At 42.7% G+C, this 17,098-nt stretch overlaps 6 protein-coding genes across 6 annotated transcripts; 4 read left to right on the forward strand and 2 right to left on the reverse strand.

The window, feature by feature from the left end:
- Window positions 1-452: 452 nt before the first annotated feature.
- On the forward strand, window positions 453-2,152 carry Bfra_003998 (putative nuclear segregation protein; the record flags this gene model as incomplete). The annotated part of the gene is made up of 3 exons (XM_037334404.1): window positions 453-605; window positions 696-1,862; window positions 1,913-2,152. The coding sequence occupies 3 exons, from the start codon at window positions 453-455 to the stop codon at window positions 2,150-2,152; spliced, it is 1,560 nt and encodes a 519-aa protein (XP_037194491.1).
- Window positions 2,153-5,006: 2,854 nt separating this feature from the next.
- Window positions 5,007-5,953, reverse strand: Bfra_003999 (uncharacterized protein; the record flags this gene model as incomplete). Its single annotated transcript, XM_037334405.1, has 2 exons — window positions 5,007-5,643; window positions 5,784-5,953. 2 exons carry the CDS (start codon window positions 5,951-5,953, stop codon window positions 5,007-5,009), a joined length of 807 nt encoding a protein of 268 aa, XP_037194492.1.
- A 2,584-nt stretch (window positions 5,954-8,537) lies between these two features.
- On the forward strand, window positions 8,538-10,190 carry Bfra_004000 (putative gtp-binding protein obg protein; the record flags this gene model as incomplete). Its single annotated transcript, XM_037334406.1, has 1 exon — window positions 8,538-10,190. The coding sequence occupies one exon, from the start codon at window positions 8,538-8,540 to the stop codon at window positions 10,188-10,190; it is 1,653 nt and encodes a 550-aa protein (XP_037194493.1).
- Window positions 10,191-11,235: 1,045 nt separating this feature from the next.
- Bfra_004001 (putative cyclohexanone monooxygenase protein) lies at window positions 11,236-13,134 on the forward strand (the record flags this gene model as incomplete). Its single annotated transcript, XM_037334407.1, has 2 exons — window positions 11,236-11,578; window positions 11,660-13,134. 2 exons carry the CDS (start codon window positions 11,236-11,238, stop codon window positions 13,132-13,134), a joined length of 1,818 nt encoding a protein of 605 aa, XP_037194494.1.
- A 1,400-nt stretch (window positions 13,135-14,534) lies between these two features.
- On the forward strand, window positions 14,535-15,360 carry Bfra_004002 (uncharacterized protein; the record flags this gene model as incomplete). The annotated part of the gene is made up of 2 exons (XM_037334408.1): window positions 14,535-14,739; window positions 15,245-15,360. The coding sequence occupies 2 exons, from the start codon at window positions 14,535-14,537 to the stop codon at window positions 15,358-15,360; spliced, it is 321 nt and encodes a 106-aa protein (XP_037194495.1).
- A 493-nt stretch (window positions 15,361-15,853) lies between these two features.
- On the reverse strand, window positions 15,854-16,912 carry Bfra_004003 (putative esterase lipase protein; the record flags this gene model as incomplete). The annotated part of the gene is made up of 1 exon (XM_037334409.1): window positions 15,854-16,912. One exon carries the CDS (start codon window positions 16,910-16,912, stop codon window positions 15,854-15,856), a length of 1,059 nt encoding a protein of 352 aa, XP_037194496.1.
- Between the last annotated feature and the right edge of the window lie 186 nt (window positions 16,913-17,098).

Below are 17,098 nucleotides of genomic sequence, written 5' to 3' on the forward strand. Positions count from 1 at the left end.
ATGCTTATCCGAAGGAGCTGTGCAAAGTAGGGTCTACTCCGTACATAATACTAATTCCTGACTAATAATTCCCCCAATCTGAATTCAAAGTTAATAATTCAATACACCTGCGCAATCAATAATACAGCCAGTACAGCTAATACAGCTAATACAACCAATAGAACCCCGAGAGCCAATTAAAAGCTTACCTGTCATCCCACAACTTAGAAAAAGAATAATTTACTAATATAAATCTTTCCCTTAACCTTGTCGAAACTAACTTATAAACTATCTACCGGAATAGCCTCTACCCTTCTCTTATATTCATACTTATTCTCTATAAGTACAGATATTATACTGTGTCCTTTTCCTCAAACTGTCATATTCTTTTTTTCTTTTGGTGTCAGGTTAATTGAGCATTTACTTGTTCATTACATTTCCAGTAGCTTGTCATAATCCCACCCAAAAAAATTATGGCTGATATCAAATCCTCTCCTTCTGCGACCAAGGTCGACGAGGGAGCCAAGAAAGATGTTCAAACCAGACCAGTCAAGCCAGATGAGGCTGTATTCAAGGCAAAGTTAGCTCAAGCCGAGAAGGATCATAAGCAGAGTCAAGAAAAGGCTGTAAGTAAAAAATCTGCATTGTTTCTTTTGGCGCATCGGCATGTTGCATTGCATTGTTCATTATAAAGTATCTAACATGAGTTCATGCAGGCTGCCGCAAAAGCAAAATTGGACGTTGCGCAACCAAACAAGAACAAGGACTCACCAGCTGCCAAACGAAGAAATGATTTAATCAGTCAATTGAAGGAAATCAAGGAACAACAAGGTGCTGGAAAGGCTGGTCGTTTACAAGTTTTTGATCAAATCAAGAAGATTGATGAACAAATCAAGGCCAAGGTTAACGAACAGAAGGTTGCCAAGGGAAAGGTTGGATTCAAGAATGTCGATGAATTGGACAGAGAAATCGACAGATTACAAAAGCAAGTTGATGCTGCCACCATGAAGATTGTCGATGAGCGCAAGACTCTTACCGAAATTTCCAACCTTCGCAAGCAGCGTAAGGGATTTGCTGGATTCGATGATACCGAAAAGTCAATTGAAGCATTAAAGGCCAAGAGAAAGAACCTCCAGGACTCCCTCGACGATCCAGAAAGCAAGGCATTATCCGAGAAATACTCGAAGCTTCAAGGTGAATTGGATATCTTGAAGGCCGAGCAAGATGATGCTTTCAAGAACTTTGGTACCCTCAAGGCCGAGAAGGATAGACTCCAAGCTGAGCAACAAGAGAAATGGCTTGCTTTGAGACAGATCAAGGATGATCATTACCAAGCCGTCAGAGCTGCTAGCAACTACGATTACAACCAACGTCAAAAGGCTCGTGAGAGATCAAAGCTTGAGTGGGAGAAGAAGCAAACTGAGGCAAAGAAGGAACGCGCTCAAAAGATGCTCGCAGAGGCCAGTGACCCTGCCTACCTTGACGAAATTAGAAACGCCGAATCAGTTCTTCGATATCTCGACCCAACCTACACCACAACCAAGGCACCTTTGCAAGCTCCTTCTGGACTTGAGGCCGCCGCTGGACGCACTGTTGATGATTCTGGACTCAAGGGAACTAGAGTCTTGAAGAAGGAAGACCGTGAGGAAGATTTCATGAAGGGAACTGGAGGTAAGAAGGGAAAGAAGGGTAACAAGAGAAATGCAGCAGCTACTTCTACCCCTGCTTCAACAAAATACAGTTGCCCACCAGCTGTTATGGAGGATCTCACTAAGATGGGAATTGACCCACCTTTCAGCGCTGCTGATGTTCCAGCTGTTACCGAGAAAGTCAAGGCTAAGTTGGCTCACTGGAAGGAGGACCAAGCTGCTCAAACCAAGCGCGTAAGTTTTCTTTCACTAACCACTTTACAATAAGCTAACAACCGCACTAGAACATCGAGAAAGCCCAAAAGGAAGTTGAGAAACTTGAAGCCGAAGAATCAGGAGCTGCAACTCCAGCTTCAGAAACCCCAGCTACTAACGGACATGGTCATGGCGAAACTAAGGCTACTGCTGGTGCAGATGAGGGTGGATCTGTAGCTAACGAAGTTGAATTGATCAAGGAGGGTGAAAAGGATGCAGCTGCTGATGCAACTGCTGCCGCTAAGGAGGATGCTGAGGAAACTTCTTAGATCACCTACTTATCGTATTATATCACTGCACTTAAATGTGTGAGGGGTGGCAAGGGGTTGAAGGTTGGGGGCTAGGAGTTGGAGGAGGGGCATAGTTGGGAGGGGGCAAGAAAACATACACAGGTCTGATCTAATGAACTTGATGGCCTAATGCATGGATGGATGAGTGGATCGATGGTTAAGGATAGACGGAAGTTGTTGATACGAAACAAAACTAAAATTCGTTACATCAATATTTTAATCTTTTTCCTCATTACCTTGCTTACATAATTCTTTGCTCTGATTTGTTGTCTGTTTCGGATTCAATTTAATGTCTAATTTGTATCTATTTCTATTTCTACATACATCTACATACTATTTAGGTATCTCCATGTCTATGCTCAGATTCTGCCTCTACTTCCTAAATCCAACAACAAAATAAAATATCACGAGAGAGAATAGAATAGAGTGAAGTAATGTAGAATAATCTCTATCTGAACACTAAACTTGGTGTGGCTGGATCCATCTATCTATCTGTTTTATTCCTCTTCCCATCTCATTCATATTTACATGCAATCTTATAAATAGTATTATATCGTGCTATACAGTATAATGTTGTCATTCTGCTTGCTCTTGGCTTTCCCTATTGTCTTGCTTTTTTATCTTCATATCAATCCAAATTTGGGTTTGGGTTTGGATTTGAATTTGGATTCAGGCTTGGATCCAGACTTCGATGCAGAGCAGTAGGGGTTGTTGGAATTTAGTAAGAGAGGGGGTTGGTAGGAAGTAGGAAGTAGGAAGTAGGAAGTAGAGACCAAAGAATGAGAATGAGAACATGAGGATGAGGATGAGAATGCGAGATATAAGAATGAGAATGAGAATATGAGGATGAGAATGCGAGATATAAGATAGATAGATCCATAGAGAGATGTATGCTGTGTCTTATTGTTGTGGAGTTGGATAGTTGTATGATTGCATGATTTGATCGTTGCGTGATTGGGAGCTGAAGTAAAGGATGAGAGGGTGAGTAGACAAAAAGATGAATCAATGAGGCGAGGGAGGGAATGTGGACTTGAAGAGTATGGAATGAATGGAACTATCTGTGGATGTGGCTCTGGAGGTGAATATGGGTGCAGATGTGTGTTATAAAGAGCAAGACTCAAGAAGTGCGTGAGAGGGGCTTGAGAGGGGCTCGAGAAGAGGGAATAGACAAGAAAGTAGAGAGTTCGAGGGGAGAACACATGAGAAAATTAAAACATCCATCTGTAATGGATGACTCGATATAGAACAAAAAAAATGATTTAACAAAGTATGGAATGTAGGGTAGAATAGAACAGGAGTTACAAATCTATCTATGCAAGAATCACACTATGTAGGTAAGAAGTTGATGTGTTTTATCTGCTCTGAAGTGATATGATAGGAGTCGATATCTCATTTTTCATGTGGGAGAGTTGTTTATAGGTAGCTAGATGGGTAGCTCAAAGAGTTAGCATCAAGAAGATCCAAGAAACCTTAAGCACTCTGACACAAAGCCAAAAGAAGAGATGAACTAATTGCACCAAGTGATGAAGTACACTATACATAGTATTATTCATGCTTCCTGCTTCTTGCAGCACAGGACCTCACGGGCCCACGCCTACCTACCTACCTGTCGAAAAGTAAGAATACTAAGAACTAGACAATGATGATGTGTTCCCCAAGCTGTTTCATATATATTAGCGCTGCGGAGTGATGGACAAACCTGTGAAGGCGATCCGGAGAAGTGGATCTTGGACAGGAAGTACATCATTGATGAATGGAGAATGGTGGTAAAAATGAATGGAGTAGGGAGAATAGAGGTAAAAATGGTGTATCTAATCTATACTATACTGATATTTGTCACCTATGAGAGTACTATTGAAGAGTCACCATCTGTGACGTGGTTATTCTGTGATGCGTTCGTGCGTGAGCTGGAGATACTCTTTCTCTAAGTAGAATTCGGATGTGATTTGACGATTGGGCTATACATGAGTACAAGCACAAGAATCCGATTATGCCAGCCAGTACAGTGTGAACTTTAACAATTTTCATCATTGATAATATGTACAAGTACGAATGAATGAACGAATACCCAAACTGATCCAATCCCACAAGCCTCCTCCCGAATCCATGAAAATATCATTCCATCAAACCAAATACGAAATGCACATGAAATGCAAACCACCGGAAACCGACAAAGATCCACCCTATCCCACCAAGCTCCAAAAGCAGACGGATAACATAACCATGACTGACGCTAATATGCTGGATAGATAGATAAGATATAATGCCTTGTCTAGAAAGAGATAGATAGATAATATGCTGCAACTAGGGGGAAATGAATGCAGCAAAACAGAAAAGCCAGACCCGTCCCAATCTTTTCGTCGTAAGTTTCATGGAAGGTTCGTAGAGACGTGTTACGTTATGTTGTAGTCGTAATGATTGTAAGAAATATGAAATCGTGATGAGATGAGATGTAATCTGATGGGTGATGAGATAAATGATATAGTTGTAGGGAGGTGTAATGTAATATCCAACAGAGTATGTTCCGAAATGGTGAGAAGGTATGTACAAATGAGATAAATAGACTTGATGATCTGAGGATAATAAGACGTTGAGATAAACTTTCGACTAAAATCCAGGTATCCATGATGATCATCCGCTTGAAACCAGGAGACGATGCCAGAGTGGCTATGCTAGCTAGGCCTGACTTTTGGCCTCGATAACTTCAGCTGTGCCTGGTACCATTAATCCCTACCCATGGAATTGTGGTAATCATACACGCACAGCTGAAGTCATCCGTTCTTTCTTCAATTTTGTTTTCTGTCCTCCTTTTGAAAGCTAATCATCATCAATCTCAATAAGGGTTAACATATGCATATCCTGGCGTAGGAGCGTATTGTGGAGCAGCCCTCGAGTTTCTATGTGGATTATGTGCAGGCGCCATGTGTGGACCTCCTGGTGGCGGCGGTGCAGTCATCGGTCTATTTCTTCCTTCAGCCCTCATACTGTCTCTTCTCTGTCTTTCGACGTGTCTTTCTCTGTCATTAGCTGGCGTGCCAATTCTTCTTTGTTCTCTCCTCCTATCCCTTTCCCTCTCTTCTCCTCCATCTGATACAGCAGGTGTTGACCCTCTTGGTGGACCAGGCTCACTCAATCTAACTTTCCTTCCTCCTCCTCCACCCAATGCTGATAGAGGTGGATCACGAACACCAGGTTCTTCATCGCTGGGTAAAGTTAATTCAACTAAACTGAAGAAATACTCGAGGACTTCCGGATAGCGTTGTACGCTTGCGCGCCAATCTTCGTCAATGCCGCGTTTGAGTTCTGAATCGGCTGCTGCAATTTCAGATGGATGTGGACGTGCGTTGTAGTAGTAGGCTGCTCGTTCGGTTATGCGGTGGATTTGGGCGGCGTGTTCGTCTTTACGACGAGTGGTAAGGACACTGAAGTAGGAGAGGATGTAATCTTGTGCGTGGCCACGGACCCATGTTCTATTTGGAGGATGAGTTAATGGATGAACTAGAGGTGAATGATTGATCCATATGGATGTTGTGGCAAGACAATGATGTAGGGCATGAACCGGAGGGGTATGAGATGATGGACGAGAGGTAAAGGAGACAAGAAAGGGTACCTTATATCGTTATAAACACTAGTCATCATCCTCTGTTCAGCCTGCCTCACAGCAACGGTAAGGCCATTGGCTTCGCACTCGCATTTTGCGGTAGCTGGCTGAGAACATATGGCGCAGTCTGGATCCATGATCTTGAGGTTTTTGTTGTTTCTGGCGTTCTTGATTAACATTATGAAGGGGTATCATCTGGTTTGGGTGAGGGGCAATAGACAAATAAAGGAATCAATGCTCAAGTGAAGAGAAGTGAAAGAGACAGATGAGGGAGGGGGGATTGAGGCTCAAGGAGAAGAGAATATATGTGTAGGGATGAAGAAAGAAGAGTAAATGTTTGGTATCAGAGAAATGGGAGGCAGTTGAAAGGATGGAGAGGGGAAGATGATCCCATGGTATATGATGGGTCAAGAATATGGGAACCAACAGTGTTGTATCCTACTGTATGTATGTATGTGTGTATGTAGGTAGGTATTGTAATAGGTATAGGTCGCTTGACTGACAAGACGGAAGTCGAGATCTTGGGGGAATGGGGATACCTATCCAGATATCGTATCCTCCGGCTCGCTGGCTTGCTTTGCAGTGCAGTTCGTGTGGGGTAAATGTAGGGAAAATGATATTCGAATCAATTGAAGTGATCTCAAAGTTAAACTAACCTTTGTAAGTGTATTCCCCTCTAAAGCTCCCCTCTTCAATTTGACGCAGCGAGTCCGGATCGTAGTGTACGATCTGAAACGATACTATATTATGCTATGCTTGCTTGCTGGCTCCGGAACTGCAGATTTCCACGGTAGAAAGATCACGCTACGCAAATTTCTGCACCATTCAAAATGAAAAGATTAGAATAATAAAAATATGAGGTGTTAAGGGAGCCAAAACGAAAAAGAGACCCCACGCTTAACAGTCCTGCTATCGTGAAATCGTAAGATCAGGTAGTAGATGTGTACGACGGGGAAAGGGTAAGGTATGTGGTATGTATGTACTGAGTGACGGACGGGAGATAGGAAAGGTGGTTTTGATTAGATATGATGGGATAGGAAGAGACGGGTAGTTGGCATGAAAGAACGGGAGTTCTTTTTAGAATTTAGAATTCAGACGACAAGAGACTTTACCGAGATTTGACAACAAAAAGATGCTAAACGGGAAGGGCGAGTGAGGAAGAGGAAACGGAGGAGCAGGAGGAGGAGGAGAATTAGAAAGGGAAAAAAGTGAGATGTCGTTACTAGAGAGATGTGCAAGCTTGTCTGCAAGTTCGGCGTGTCGGTTGATGGTTGTGGTCGTGCGTGTGGTTTCTAATTTTTTGGGTGGGGAAAATTTTGGGTGAGAATCGTGAGGTGCATGAAGACCATGAAGAAAGATATGAAAAAGAGAACTAATTTGCTATCTAGCTACCTGATTCCTTCGTATGGAACCGTATGTATACCTGATACTGGTTTAGGTCTACGACATACCGAGCATAATAAACATAATACCACTTATTCCACATATCACCACTTACACAAAAAAACACCGTTTGTCCTTTTACTACCTGATCACCTACCATCTACCTGGAAAAAGATTGACTTGGACCACTTCACACAATCGACGCCCCCAGAAACTACCAACGCAGAGTGGCATATGTGGATCATACGCGAGAGGCGACTCAGGCGAGAGGATACCTTCAAACCTTCAACACCCAAGATAAAGTAAGGCATTGATTTGATGATTTGACTACATTTGGTTGATTACATACCAACCCCATACCAACTCCGGGAAAAGAATGTAAGGTAAATCATCCTGATTAGTAGTAGGTGGGATCACATATGGTAAGTGTCCTTTAAATAAGCATATCCGTAGGTCAGTAAGGGTTCCAAGTGTTAACATTTCAGCGGAGTGTGCAAGTTGTCGTGGCTCGAATGCTTTGATGTGACTTGCATCTCGTGGTTAGAGAACCAGAGGCGAAATGCATGGGTCGTTGGTCATGAATCATGACGAGATATCCGATTGCCAATGTCATCAAGTACTTTGTATATAGATAATAGGTAATGCCTCGAAAATGGGTACAGTAGATGAAGAGCCTTAATGTAGCTAGATAAGGTAAGCATTAAAGTAACTATTGATACTGTATTTTTTTTGGCTTTGGGACTTCGGAGATTCTGGACCAGAAAGATTATGAGGCTATCTTGAATTCGTAGCACAGCCAATCGAAGACGATAATATGATTTGGCTGCATATATGCAACCCAAGTCTTTTTCATTCCTTCCCTCACAACTAAGGCTTTTGGGCGCAGATCAAAAAATAGGTGGTTGGTAAAAAGATGGAGGGCTTCTCGAAGTCACATCTACACTCTTCAGAGTACTCACCGCTTGTTCGCAGAACCGCAGAATTGCGACGAGAGAGGGGAAATCGAAGGTGGGGGATAAGAAGAATGATGAAGCTTAAATTCTGAGATTGTAGAGGTATATTGTGTTTCCGAGGTACGTCAAGAATGGTTAATATGAAGATGTATATCATCAGACGATGTCAAACGAAATCATATTAATAGCTCAAATACTACCGAGATCTAAATAAAGGGGCTCAAAGATTAAAGTACCGGTATGTATCTTGAATATTCACTCATTTCACGCTTCCTCAATAGATATCGGGAAAGTCAGAAATATTTACCGGTAGGTTGGTGTTACGGTGACCGAAAATTTCATTATTTGCATCACAATATCAAAAAAGATCTCCGGCTTGCACAGCTGCAAACATACATCTGCAACCCAGTAATTGATATCGTTCGTTATGCCTCCACGTTGTTCAACTGTGCAAGGCACGTTGACGCCATTTCTGTACCCATTCCTATTTTCGAAGACATCTAGGTTGATCCCCAGAAATCCTCGAATGTACATCAACGCAGTCCGAAGACAAAGTACCTTATCTGAAGAACTCGCCGCCGAATCCCCGGCCGAAGAATTCGATCGACTGAATCCTCCTCCCTCTGATTATTCTCGAACAATCTTCGCAGATAAAGCAAAAATAGATGTCTTCGCAGGTGCTGGCGGACATGGATGTATTTCTTTTCTGCGAGAGAAGTACATAGCTGCGGGACCTGCGAACGGAGGTGATGGGGGTACTGGTGGAAACATTTATATACAAGCTGTGCGGGGAGAAACAAGTCTGCATAAACTTGCAAGAAGGAGGAATTTAAAAGCTGGCAGAGGGAAAAATGGTCAAGGAAAAACAAAGGGCGGAGAGAGGGGCACTGACATTATCATTGAAGTTCCTGTAGGCACTATTGTACGAGAGCTAGATCGACATGATCCCGCAGCCATTGAGGAAGATAGAATAAAGATGGAAGCTGGCAAATTGGATGGGCATGATTTAGATGGGCCTTACAAATGGGATCGAGAAAGATGGTTACTGTACCCAGCTATCACACCTGAAGAGATCGCTACTGCCGAATTTCCTTCATTACCGAAGGCAAGGAAGTCAAATTTAGCTGCCGCACAAGTGAAGGGTCCCATTTCCTTAGATCTTTCCATGCCCATGGAACGACCATTGCTCTTGGCCGCAGGTGCTGTAGGAGGTCTGGGAAATCCACATTTTGTCACAAAACAAGTGCCAAGACCAAAATTCGCAACCAAGGGTGATTCTGGATTACGAATTACCTTGGAGCTCGAACTTAAACTTCTTGCTGATGTTGGACTCGTTGGGCTTCCTAATGCTGGAAAGAGCACTTTACTACGAGCTATGAGCAACAGCCGAACAAGAGTCGGAGACTGGGAGTTCACCACATTAGAGCCGAATATTGGTACTGTGATTATTGATGACAATAAGGGCAGACCTTTGGCTCAATCACATTACGAAACTGGAGAACCAAGGACAAATTTTACCATTGCAGATATTCCTGGTTTGGTCGAAGATGCCCATTTAGATCGAGGTCTTGGTATAAGCTTCCTTCGACATGTTGAACGAGCTCGAGTTCTCGCGTTTGTTGTGGATCTTGGGAGAGGCGATGCTGTCGAAGCTTTGAAAGGCCTATGGAGAGAGCTCGCTGAATATGAACGGATGAAGATTGAAGAGGAGAAAGAGAAGGCAAATCCAGTTGTGGAATGGACTCCCTTCACCTCTGTCGAGGATGCAGTGGCAAATCGATCCGAAACAATTGTGGTGAACAGTGGACCTACCTTCGAAAACCCCCTCGCACCTAATCTCCCGTCAATCTCCAACAAACCTTGGTTCGTCGTTGCTAGCAAAGCAGATTTGCCTGGTACCCAGGACAACTTTCAACAATTGAAGTCGTACTTGAGGGAAGTCGCAGCGGGAAACGAAGAACATCCTTCAAGACAGCAGAATCCATGGAAAGGAAAAGTAGAGGCCATCCCCATCAGTGCAATCAACGGACATGGCGTTGAGAAGATTACCGAATGGACCGTTGGTCTTCTTGATGGATGAAGTATTTACGGATAGAGGCATGTATGATATTATGATGCATATTAATGATCACTTCATGTACAAACTTCTATTGATTCTCATTATCTATTCTCGTAGCAACATCAATCTGATCATATACATATGTTTCTGTCCGCCTGCATCTTTGACGTTTGACATAGTGGGGTGTATCTAACGGCTACTTTCACTTGATATTTGTCACAAGTGGCGTATGGTCTGATCCTAAGCGGGGTTTAAGTTCCAGTTATGCTTCTGTCTGTACTTTTGTCACTCACATCGGGAAATTTTCACGGTTGAGATGAGACATTGGAGCGGTAGTGATGCTGTGGCCCGTTCCCGTGATACCATCTTCTTCAACTCCAACGAACCTTTCGATTCCCAATATAAAATGAATTGATCTGTACAAGTGTTGGCGGGAGGAAGGAACATTCTTCCTAAATTCCTGTCTCAGATCTCAAAGTCTAAAGCTCCCCTCGATGGCGTTCTTACCCCTCGAGTTGTATTCTGGAATCGATGGTTCGAAGCTATTCATGCACGAAACGCTGGATGGAACTTTGTTATTCTAACAAAATTCTCCGCAAGACTAGACGATCTGTAACCACTATGAGTACTAAATGAATCGAATATAGTAAGAACTACTCTTATGGTGAAACAGTGAATACGTGGTTCCAGTATTCCAAAGGTGAGTTGTGATGACATTCACCATTGATAGCTACCTTATTGAGAACGGATGAATACATAATGGGCTGAAAGGGCTGCCTAGACAAAAGTGTGTCAAAATTAAAGCTCCTTTTGTTTACTCCGATATCGTCATCGTCTTTCTTGGTTAGATATAAAAGTCCCTCTCGGTCCTGTCTTCGGATAATATTTTGTTCCCACAAACAACACAGCTCTCGACCTACCTCATCAACTCGAACCTCTTTTTCATACAGTCAAGCAAACTTTTATACAATCTTGTCCTTTCAGAAAAACATTAAACCACTTCCAGATCAGCACAATCGCTTCTCTTCTCTTCTTACAAATTCAGTTTGTACTGTCATCTTCCAAAATGTCTGCAACTATTGCAATCCTTCCTGAATCTTCCTCCCCATTTGACCCTCAAGCTCTTGCACAAAAGTACATTCTCGAGCGAGAGAAGCGTATTCGTGAGGATGGACTCACTCAGTACAAGGAACCTACTGGCAACTTTGCTCGATTCCAAGATGATGTCCTCATTGACGAGATTGTCCCACGTGAACCAATTATCGATTCTGCTGAGGTACTGATTATTGGTGGTGGCTATGGTGGTTTGTTGGCTGCTGCCCGCCTTTCTCAAAGAGGTGTAACCAATTTCCGCATTCTTGAAAAGGGTGGCGGTTATGGTGGGACTTGGTATTGGAACCAGTATCCAGGTTTGTTTTCTCCCCTTCAACTTGAATTTCAATTGCCACACTCTCATAACTTGTTGATATTTGCTAATTGTCAACTTGCAGGTGCTCAATGTGACATTGAATCCTACATTTACCTTCCCTTGCTCGAAGAGCTTGGCTACGTTCCAACTGAGAAGTATGCTCGCACTACCGAGATCCATAAGCACATTGAGATGCTCGTCACACGTTACAGTCTCAGGGAAAAGACAGTTTTCCAGACCGAAGCAAAATCAATGACCTGGGATGAGGATGTTCTTTCTTGGAAGACCGAGACCAACCGTGGCGATCATTTCACTTCCAAGTTCGCTATCACTGCTACGGGTGTCCTCCACAAGATCAAGCTTCCAGGCCTTGAAGGCATGGAGATTTTTGCAGGAAAGTCTTTTCATACATCTAGATGGGATTATGGCGTTACTGGAGGTGATGTCAACGGTAATCTTAGCAGGTTGGCTGATAAGCGTGTTGGTGTCATTGGCACTGGTGCAACCGCAGTCCAAATGCTTCCTCATCTCGCTAAAGCCTCAAAGCACGTCTACGTCTTTCAGAGAACACCATCCACGATCAATGTTCGAAACAACAAGCCTACTCCACCAAGCTTCTGTCAAAATCTCAAGCCTGGATGGCAACAAGATCGAATGGAGAACTTCAATGATCGGATTTCCAATTGTCGTCAAAAGGAGGATCTTGTTAACGATGGTTGGACTCTCAACCCTGCTACGTCTATTTTGGGCAAAGCAGATGCTTGTACCGATCAAGCTAAATTGGGTCAGATGATGATGATGGCAGACTTCCAACTCATGGAACGTATTCGAGCTCGAGTCGATGAACTCGTTGAAGATAAGGAGACTGCCGAGAAGCTTAAGCCATGGTATTCATCCATGTGCAAGCGTCCCTGCTTCCACGACGAATACCTCTCTCTCTTCAACCGCGAAAATGTTCAACTCGTCGATACAAACGGAAAGGGTGTTGATCGTGTCTCCCAAGCTGGCGTCATCGTTGATGGTGTCGAATATCCTGTTGATGTTCTCATCTATTCTACCGGTTTCGAGGTTACAACCACTTATCAACGCCGCTCGGGTATCACTGTCACTGGACGCGATGGTCTCATCCTCGATGACAAGTGGAAGAAGGGTCCCTCCACCTTCCATGGATTCCAAACCCACGGTTTCCCAAACTATTTCTTCTTCGGCACAACACAATCTGGTGTCTCAGCAAACTTCATGTATACACTTACTAATCAATCTACACATACCGCCTATATCATCTCTGAATGCAAGAAGAAGGATATCAAGGCCGTTGAAGCTAGTAAAGAAGCCGAGGGTCAATGGGTCCATGATATCTTGCAGGGAAGTGCACCTATGTTGCAATATTTCACTCAATGCACACCAAGCTATTTCAATGGTGAAGGAATGGCTGGCAAGCATCCAGAGGTCAGTGGACAGACTGCTGTTTATGGACAAGGTGCTAGTGCGTGGGGAAATTTGTTGGAGGATTGGCGTGCTGATGGTAAGATGGAAGGACTTGATAAGATGTATTAAGTGATGGGTTTCTTTCTCTGATCTTCTAGTTGAAAAGATCCCCCTCTTATGAAAAGTGACTCGTGTCATGGTTGTTGGCAATGGGGATGAAAAGTTTCTTTGAATGGTGGAGCTGGTAAGAATTGATGGTATGGGTTTATCTTGGAGTATACCTATATTACTTCAATAACTTCATTTTCACCATTGTGAATCAGATAGTTTAGTTATTTGGTCTGCCATTCATGGTATGGTCTATTATATAACGGATAGCTTCTGATAATACAAAATATAATTTCTCATACGTTTTCATTGCCACCTGAGCTGAGTTAATACTTGTATCTAATGTTTCTCGTCTAAAACAACTTCTTTCTAGTGTTAAACGTGACAATCTATATCCGCATAATGCTATCTTTTTCATGCCATCCCATAAATAAGTATCTATAAAACACCAGCACTCACGAACCAAACTTTGTTACAGACAATAAACCCTTTTATCATTTGTGCTCAAGTATGCTTGAATCACATCTTCAATTTGCCTCCTGAAGCTCAATATATCTACCCTCCACACAAATCGTACTGCTAAGACGAGAAACATACCGATTCCCGACCTATTAATCTCGAGCTAACTGCAAGCTACGAGCTGCCAATCTACACCGTGTTTCGGATTTCGTGCAGTTGGTATACCGCCCACCTATTCACTGCAATGCAATGAACTATATGCGTGGTAAACTATGTGCATACGAGCTACTTTTTGATTCTTTGAGGATGGAAGGATGGACTATTGCAATTCATTCAGTGCTATTCGTCAATGTTCTCTCTTGAATCCTCTATTGTTTTACTATTGTATCATTACAACCAGTATTAAGCATCTGTATCCCATTTGGGCCATCCTCCCCCCTCAGAGTATTTACCCTATTACCCTACAAGCAAGCATATAGCAGAATAAACAACCAGAAACTCCATCAAATACCTAGAACATCTAAGACATAGATCATTCCAAGATTTCCTCATCTCTCAGAGCCTTAGATTGCAGATCTCGATGAATATCCTTACATCGAATCATGTTAAACTCCATACATCCATTCATGATTAAAAGAAGCTCAAAGGTACATATCAGGAAAGGGTTCTGTCTTTGTCATCAATGTCAAGTAGTTGATTTATAACCAAGTCCAATTATGTTACATCATTATGCTTAGAGGTAGGTACATTGAAGGTATGGTAGATACTTAGTACGATTTTGTAGTACATCTCGGATATCCACCAATGGTCGGGTAACTATCCGAGTACATCTGTTGGATGCTCAATGCTGTATATATTTATTTGTATTCCTTCTATATGATAATTTAATTCTGTTTACCACTATCTTCTCGCTCTCTTCATAACATCCATTCATTGATTCATTCATCCATCTCAGAATCACAATGTATTCCCCTTCTCCCAACTCTAAACCACGGCCGCGAACCTTCCTCGCCCTCTTAAAACGCAACCCCGCAATGTCGAATCAAGAATTCTCAAATCACTGGGTGACAGAACACGCACAAGTTGTTTTGCCTTATTTTCTGGATGCGGGCGTGGAGAGCTATGTACAGGTATGTGAAGATCTACTATTTTCTCGCTATCACCTCTGTAAATGCTTTATACCCGGGACTTACATATGTCCACATCCTCCTGTGAAAGTGTAATTTACGTGCAAGAAAAACGCGAGAGTTGACATCCAAGAACTAAATCTGCAAATCTCTCAATTAAGAGCTACACCCTGAAAAAAGCTCCGTCCTTCCTTTTCCCATGTACTCTCTCTAATCAAGATCCCTCTGCCTACAGATTCACGGCCATCTGTCAATGTCAGCATCCGCATCTCTAGATTCCAATCCCAACAATCCTATATCTGTCCTACAAAAAGCAATCGAAGTTGGAGAATGGGATGATGCTTTGAATTGATTGGTCCACCTGGTATGTCTTCTCCTCAACTCTCACTTCTCACTTTGCTGTATTCAACATGCGTTTTTCGTCTTTCCCGATTTTCTCATCCTTCGGACGCAATTCGGAAACCTTTGGATATTATCCTATTCTAATGCATCTAATGCAGTTTATATCCCAAGAAAAAGAGAAAACTAACCATTCCAAAACTTAGACACATCCAAAGCTACACCAGAACCAGCTTGGAAAGCAGCATATTATCACGATATAATCTCAGCGGACGAACTAAAACTCCTGGTTTCCAAAGCTTCGGAACATGTTAAATTGTAGAAAAGACTAGTGAGTTTTCTCTTTCTCTGCATGTCTGATTCTTTTTTTCTTTCTTTTTGTCTACATGTCTGTTTATTTCTATTGATCTTCGACCTGGCCAATTTTTTTCGGTCCAGCTGCCTACCAGCTTAGACGTCATATGCCTGCATTGCAGTCAGGTGGAATTTTATTGGTATAAGAATCCCTAACATTCGACCGAATGTGTACGCCATGTGAGCTTGGTTGGCGTCTGTATATCTTGCAGGAAGAGAGGAGTCGAGTGTCATTCCCTCTGCGGAGAAGATTCTACAAGTTCAAATAGAGTCTGAGTATATAGCAGCTTGCTCTATGGAACTCAGAAAATTATGGGTTAATAGCCCAGTAAAAAGGCGTGTAGCTCAAAATAATCTCAAAGAGCACTTGCCATAACCTCTATCCTTCATATACTCATGACCGGGTAGATTCGGAGCTACACCGTACACAGTACCATATCCAATAAAAGATTAAGATTAATCTATTTCTCTATCGATTGCTCCAAATTACGCCTTAAAACATCAATAATCCAATCCTTCCCAAACACACCCTCGGATATCTTATATGAAAATGTCAACGGAAAACAATGCATCTGCTTATCCCATTCCAACCACTCCCCTCTTACTCCTTGCATCTCTAATTTCTTTCTGAACTCCACTGAGTCGGGAGCCAAAGAATCATATAAACCTACCACTCCATCTACTTGTACATCCGCCTTTTTAAACACGCTTAAATCAGCCAGAAGAGGCGAAACTGTTGGATCTTCTGCTGGTATATCCTGACGCCATCTTTCTGCTACCTCGGTGATGATGGCTCGCGAAAGAATGGGATCGTGAGAATCTATTGCGTCGATTCCTGGATTTGTGTTTCGCATGTCGGTGGGTGGTGACATGACCATTATGTTTCTCAATGGACAGACACTCCCAGCTCCCTGTAAGTTACTATCCCGCAACCAAGAAGCCGCTCCATAAAGTCCCAAAACCAGTGCAATATTTCCCCCCGCTGAATCTCCCATTAATGTAATTCTATACCCCTCCCTCGTTGCCTGTTCCGCCAAAGCATCATAGAATTTCCTCAAAAGCGGCAATGATTGGGCAGCGGGGGAACTGGGCGCAAGAGGATAACTAACGATGTTGATTTCGTATTCGGGAAGCTTCTTGCAAAGTTCAGTGCAGAGAGTCCAATGTTCTTTCAAAGCGCCACTTCTGAATCCTCCACCCGCGAAATAATATAATTTATCAAGAACCACGGGGGGGTTTTGCTCGGTGGATGGAGACGGTGGTGGGGTGGAGAGAGATGAGAAGGTATAGATATATGTATCTGCGATCTGATGTTGGGTGATTCGACAATGTTTCTTGACGGAATGGTGAGGAGTTAATTGGGGAGATCCGGATGGGAAGGGAGGATGTGTTTTGAGGATTGTTTCGGAGAAGGTTTTGATTGCTTTCTGTGCCACAACACTCAAAGTTGATCGATCATGTCGTTGAGTAAGTTTGATTGAACTTGTGGGAGTTGAATGAGATGGTTCAAGATTCGTCATAATGAGGATAGTATTTATCGGTATATGCGGATATTGCAGATCGTCCAGGGTATCATTAAATACCGTGTCCTATGCGCATATTCGTAGAGTCGTAGATGGTATGTGTTCTTGTAGACAGCATTCGACAAGAAGTTATTGATGTTGTTTTAGCAAATAGATGGATGGGAATGTAAATACAAAAAGAGA

Source organism: Botrytis fragariae (assembly GCF_013461495.1).
Source record: "Botrytis fragariae strain BVB16 chromosome Unknown tig00000045, whole genome shotgun sequence".
NCBI classification, from domain to species: Eukaryota; Fungi; Ascomycota; class Leotiomycetes; order Helotiales; family Sclerotiniaceae; genus Botrytis; species Botrytis fragariae.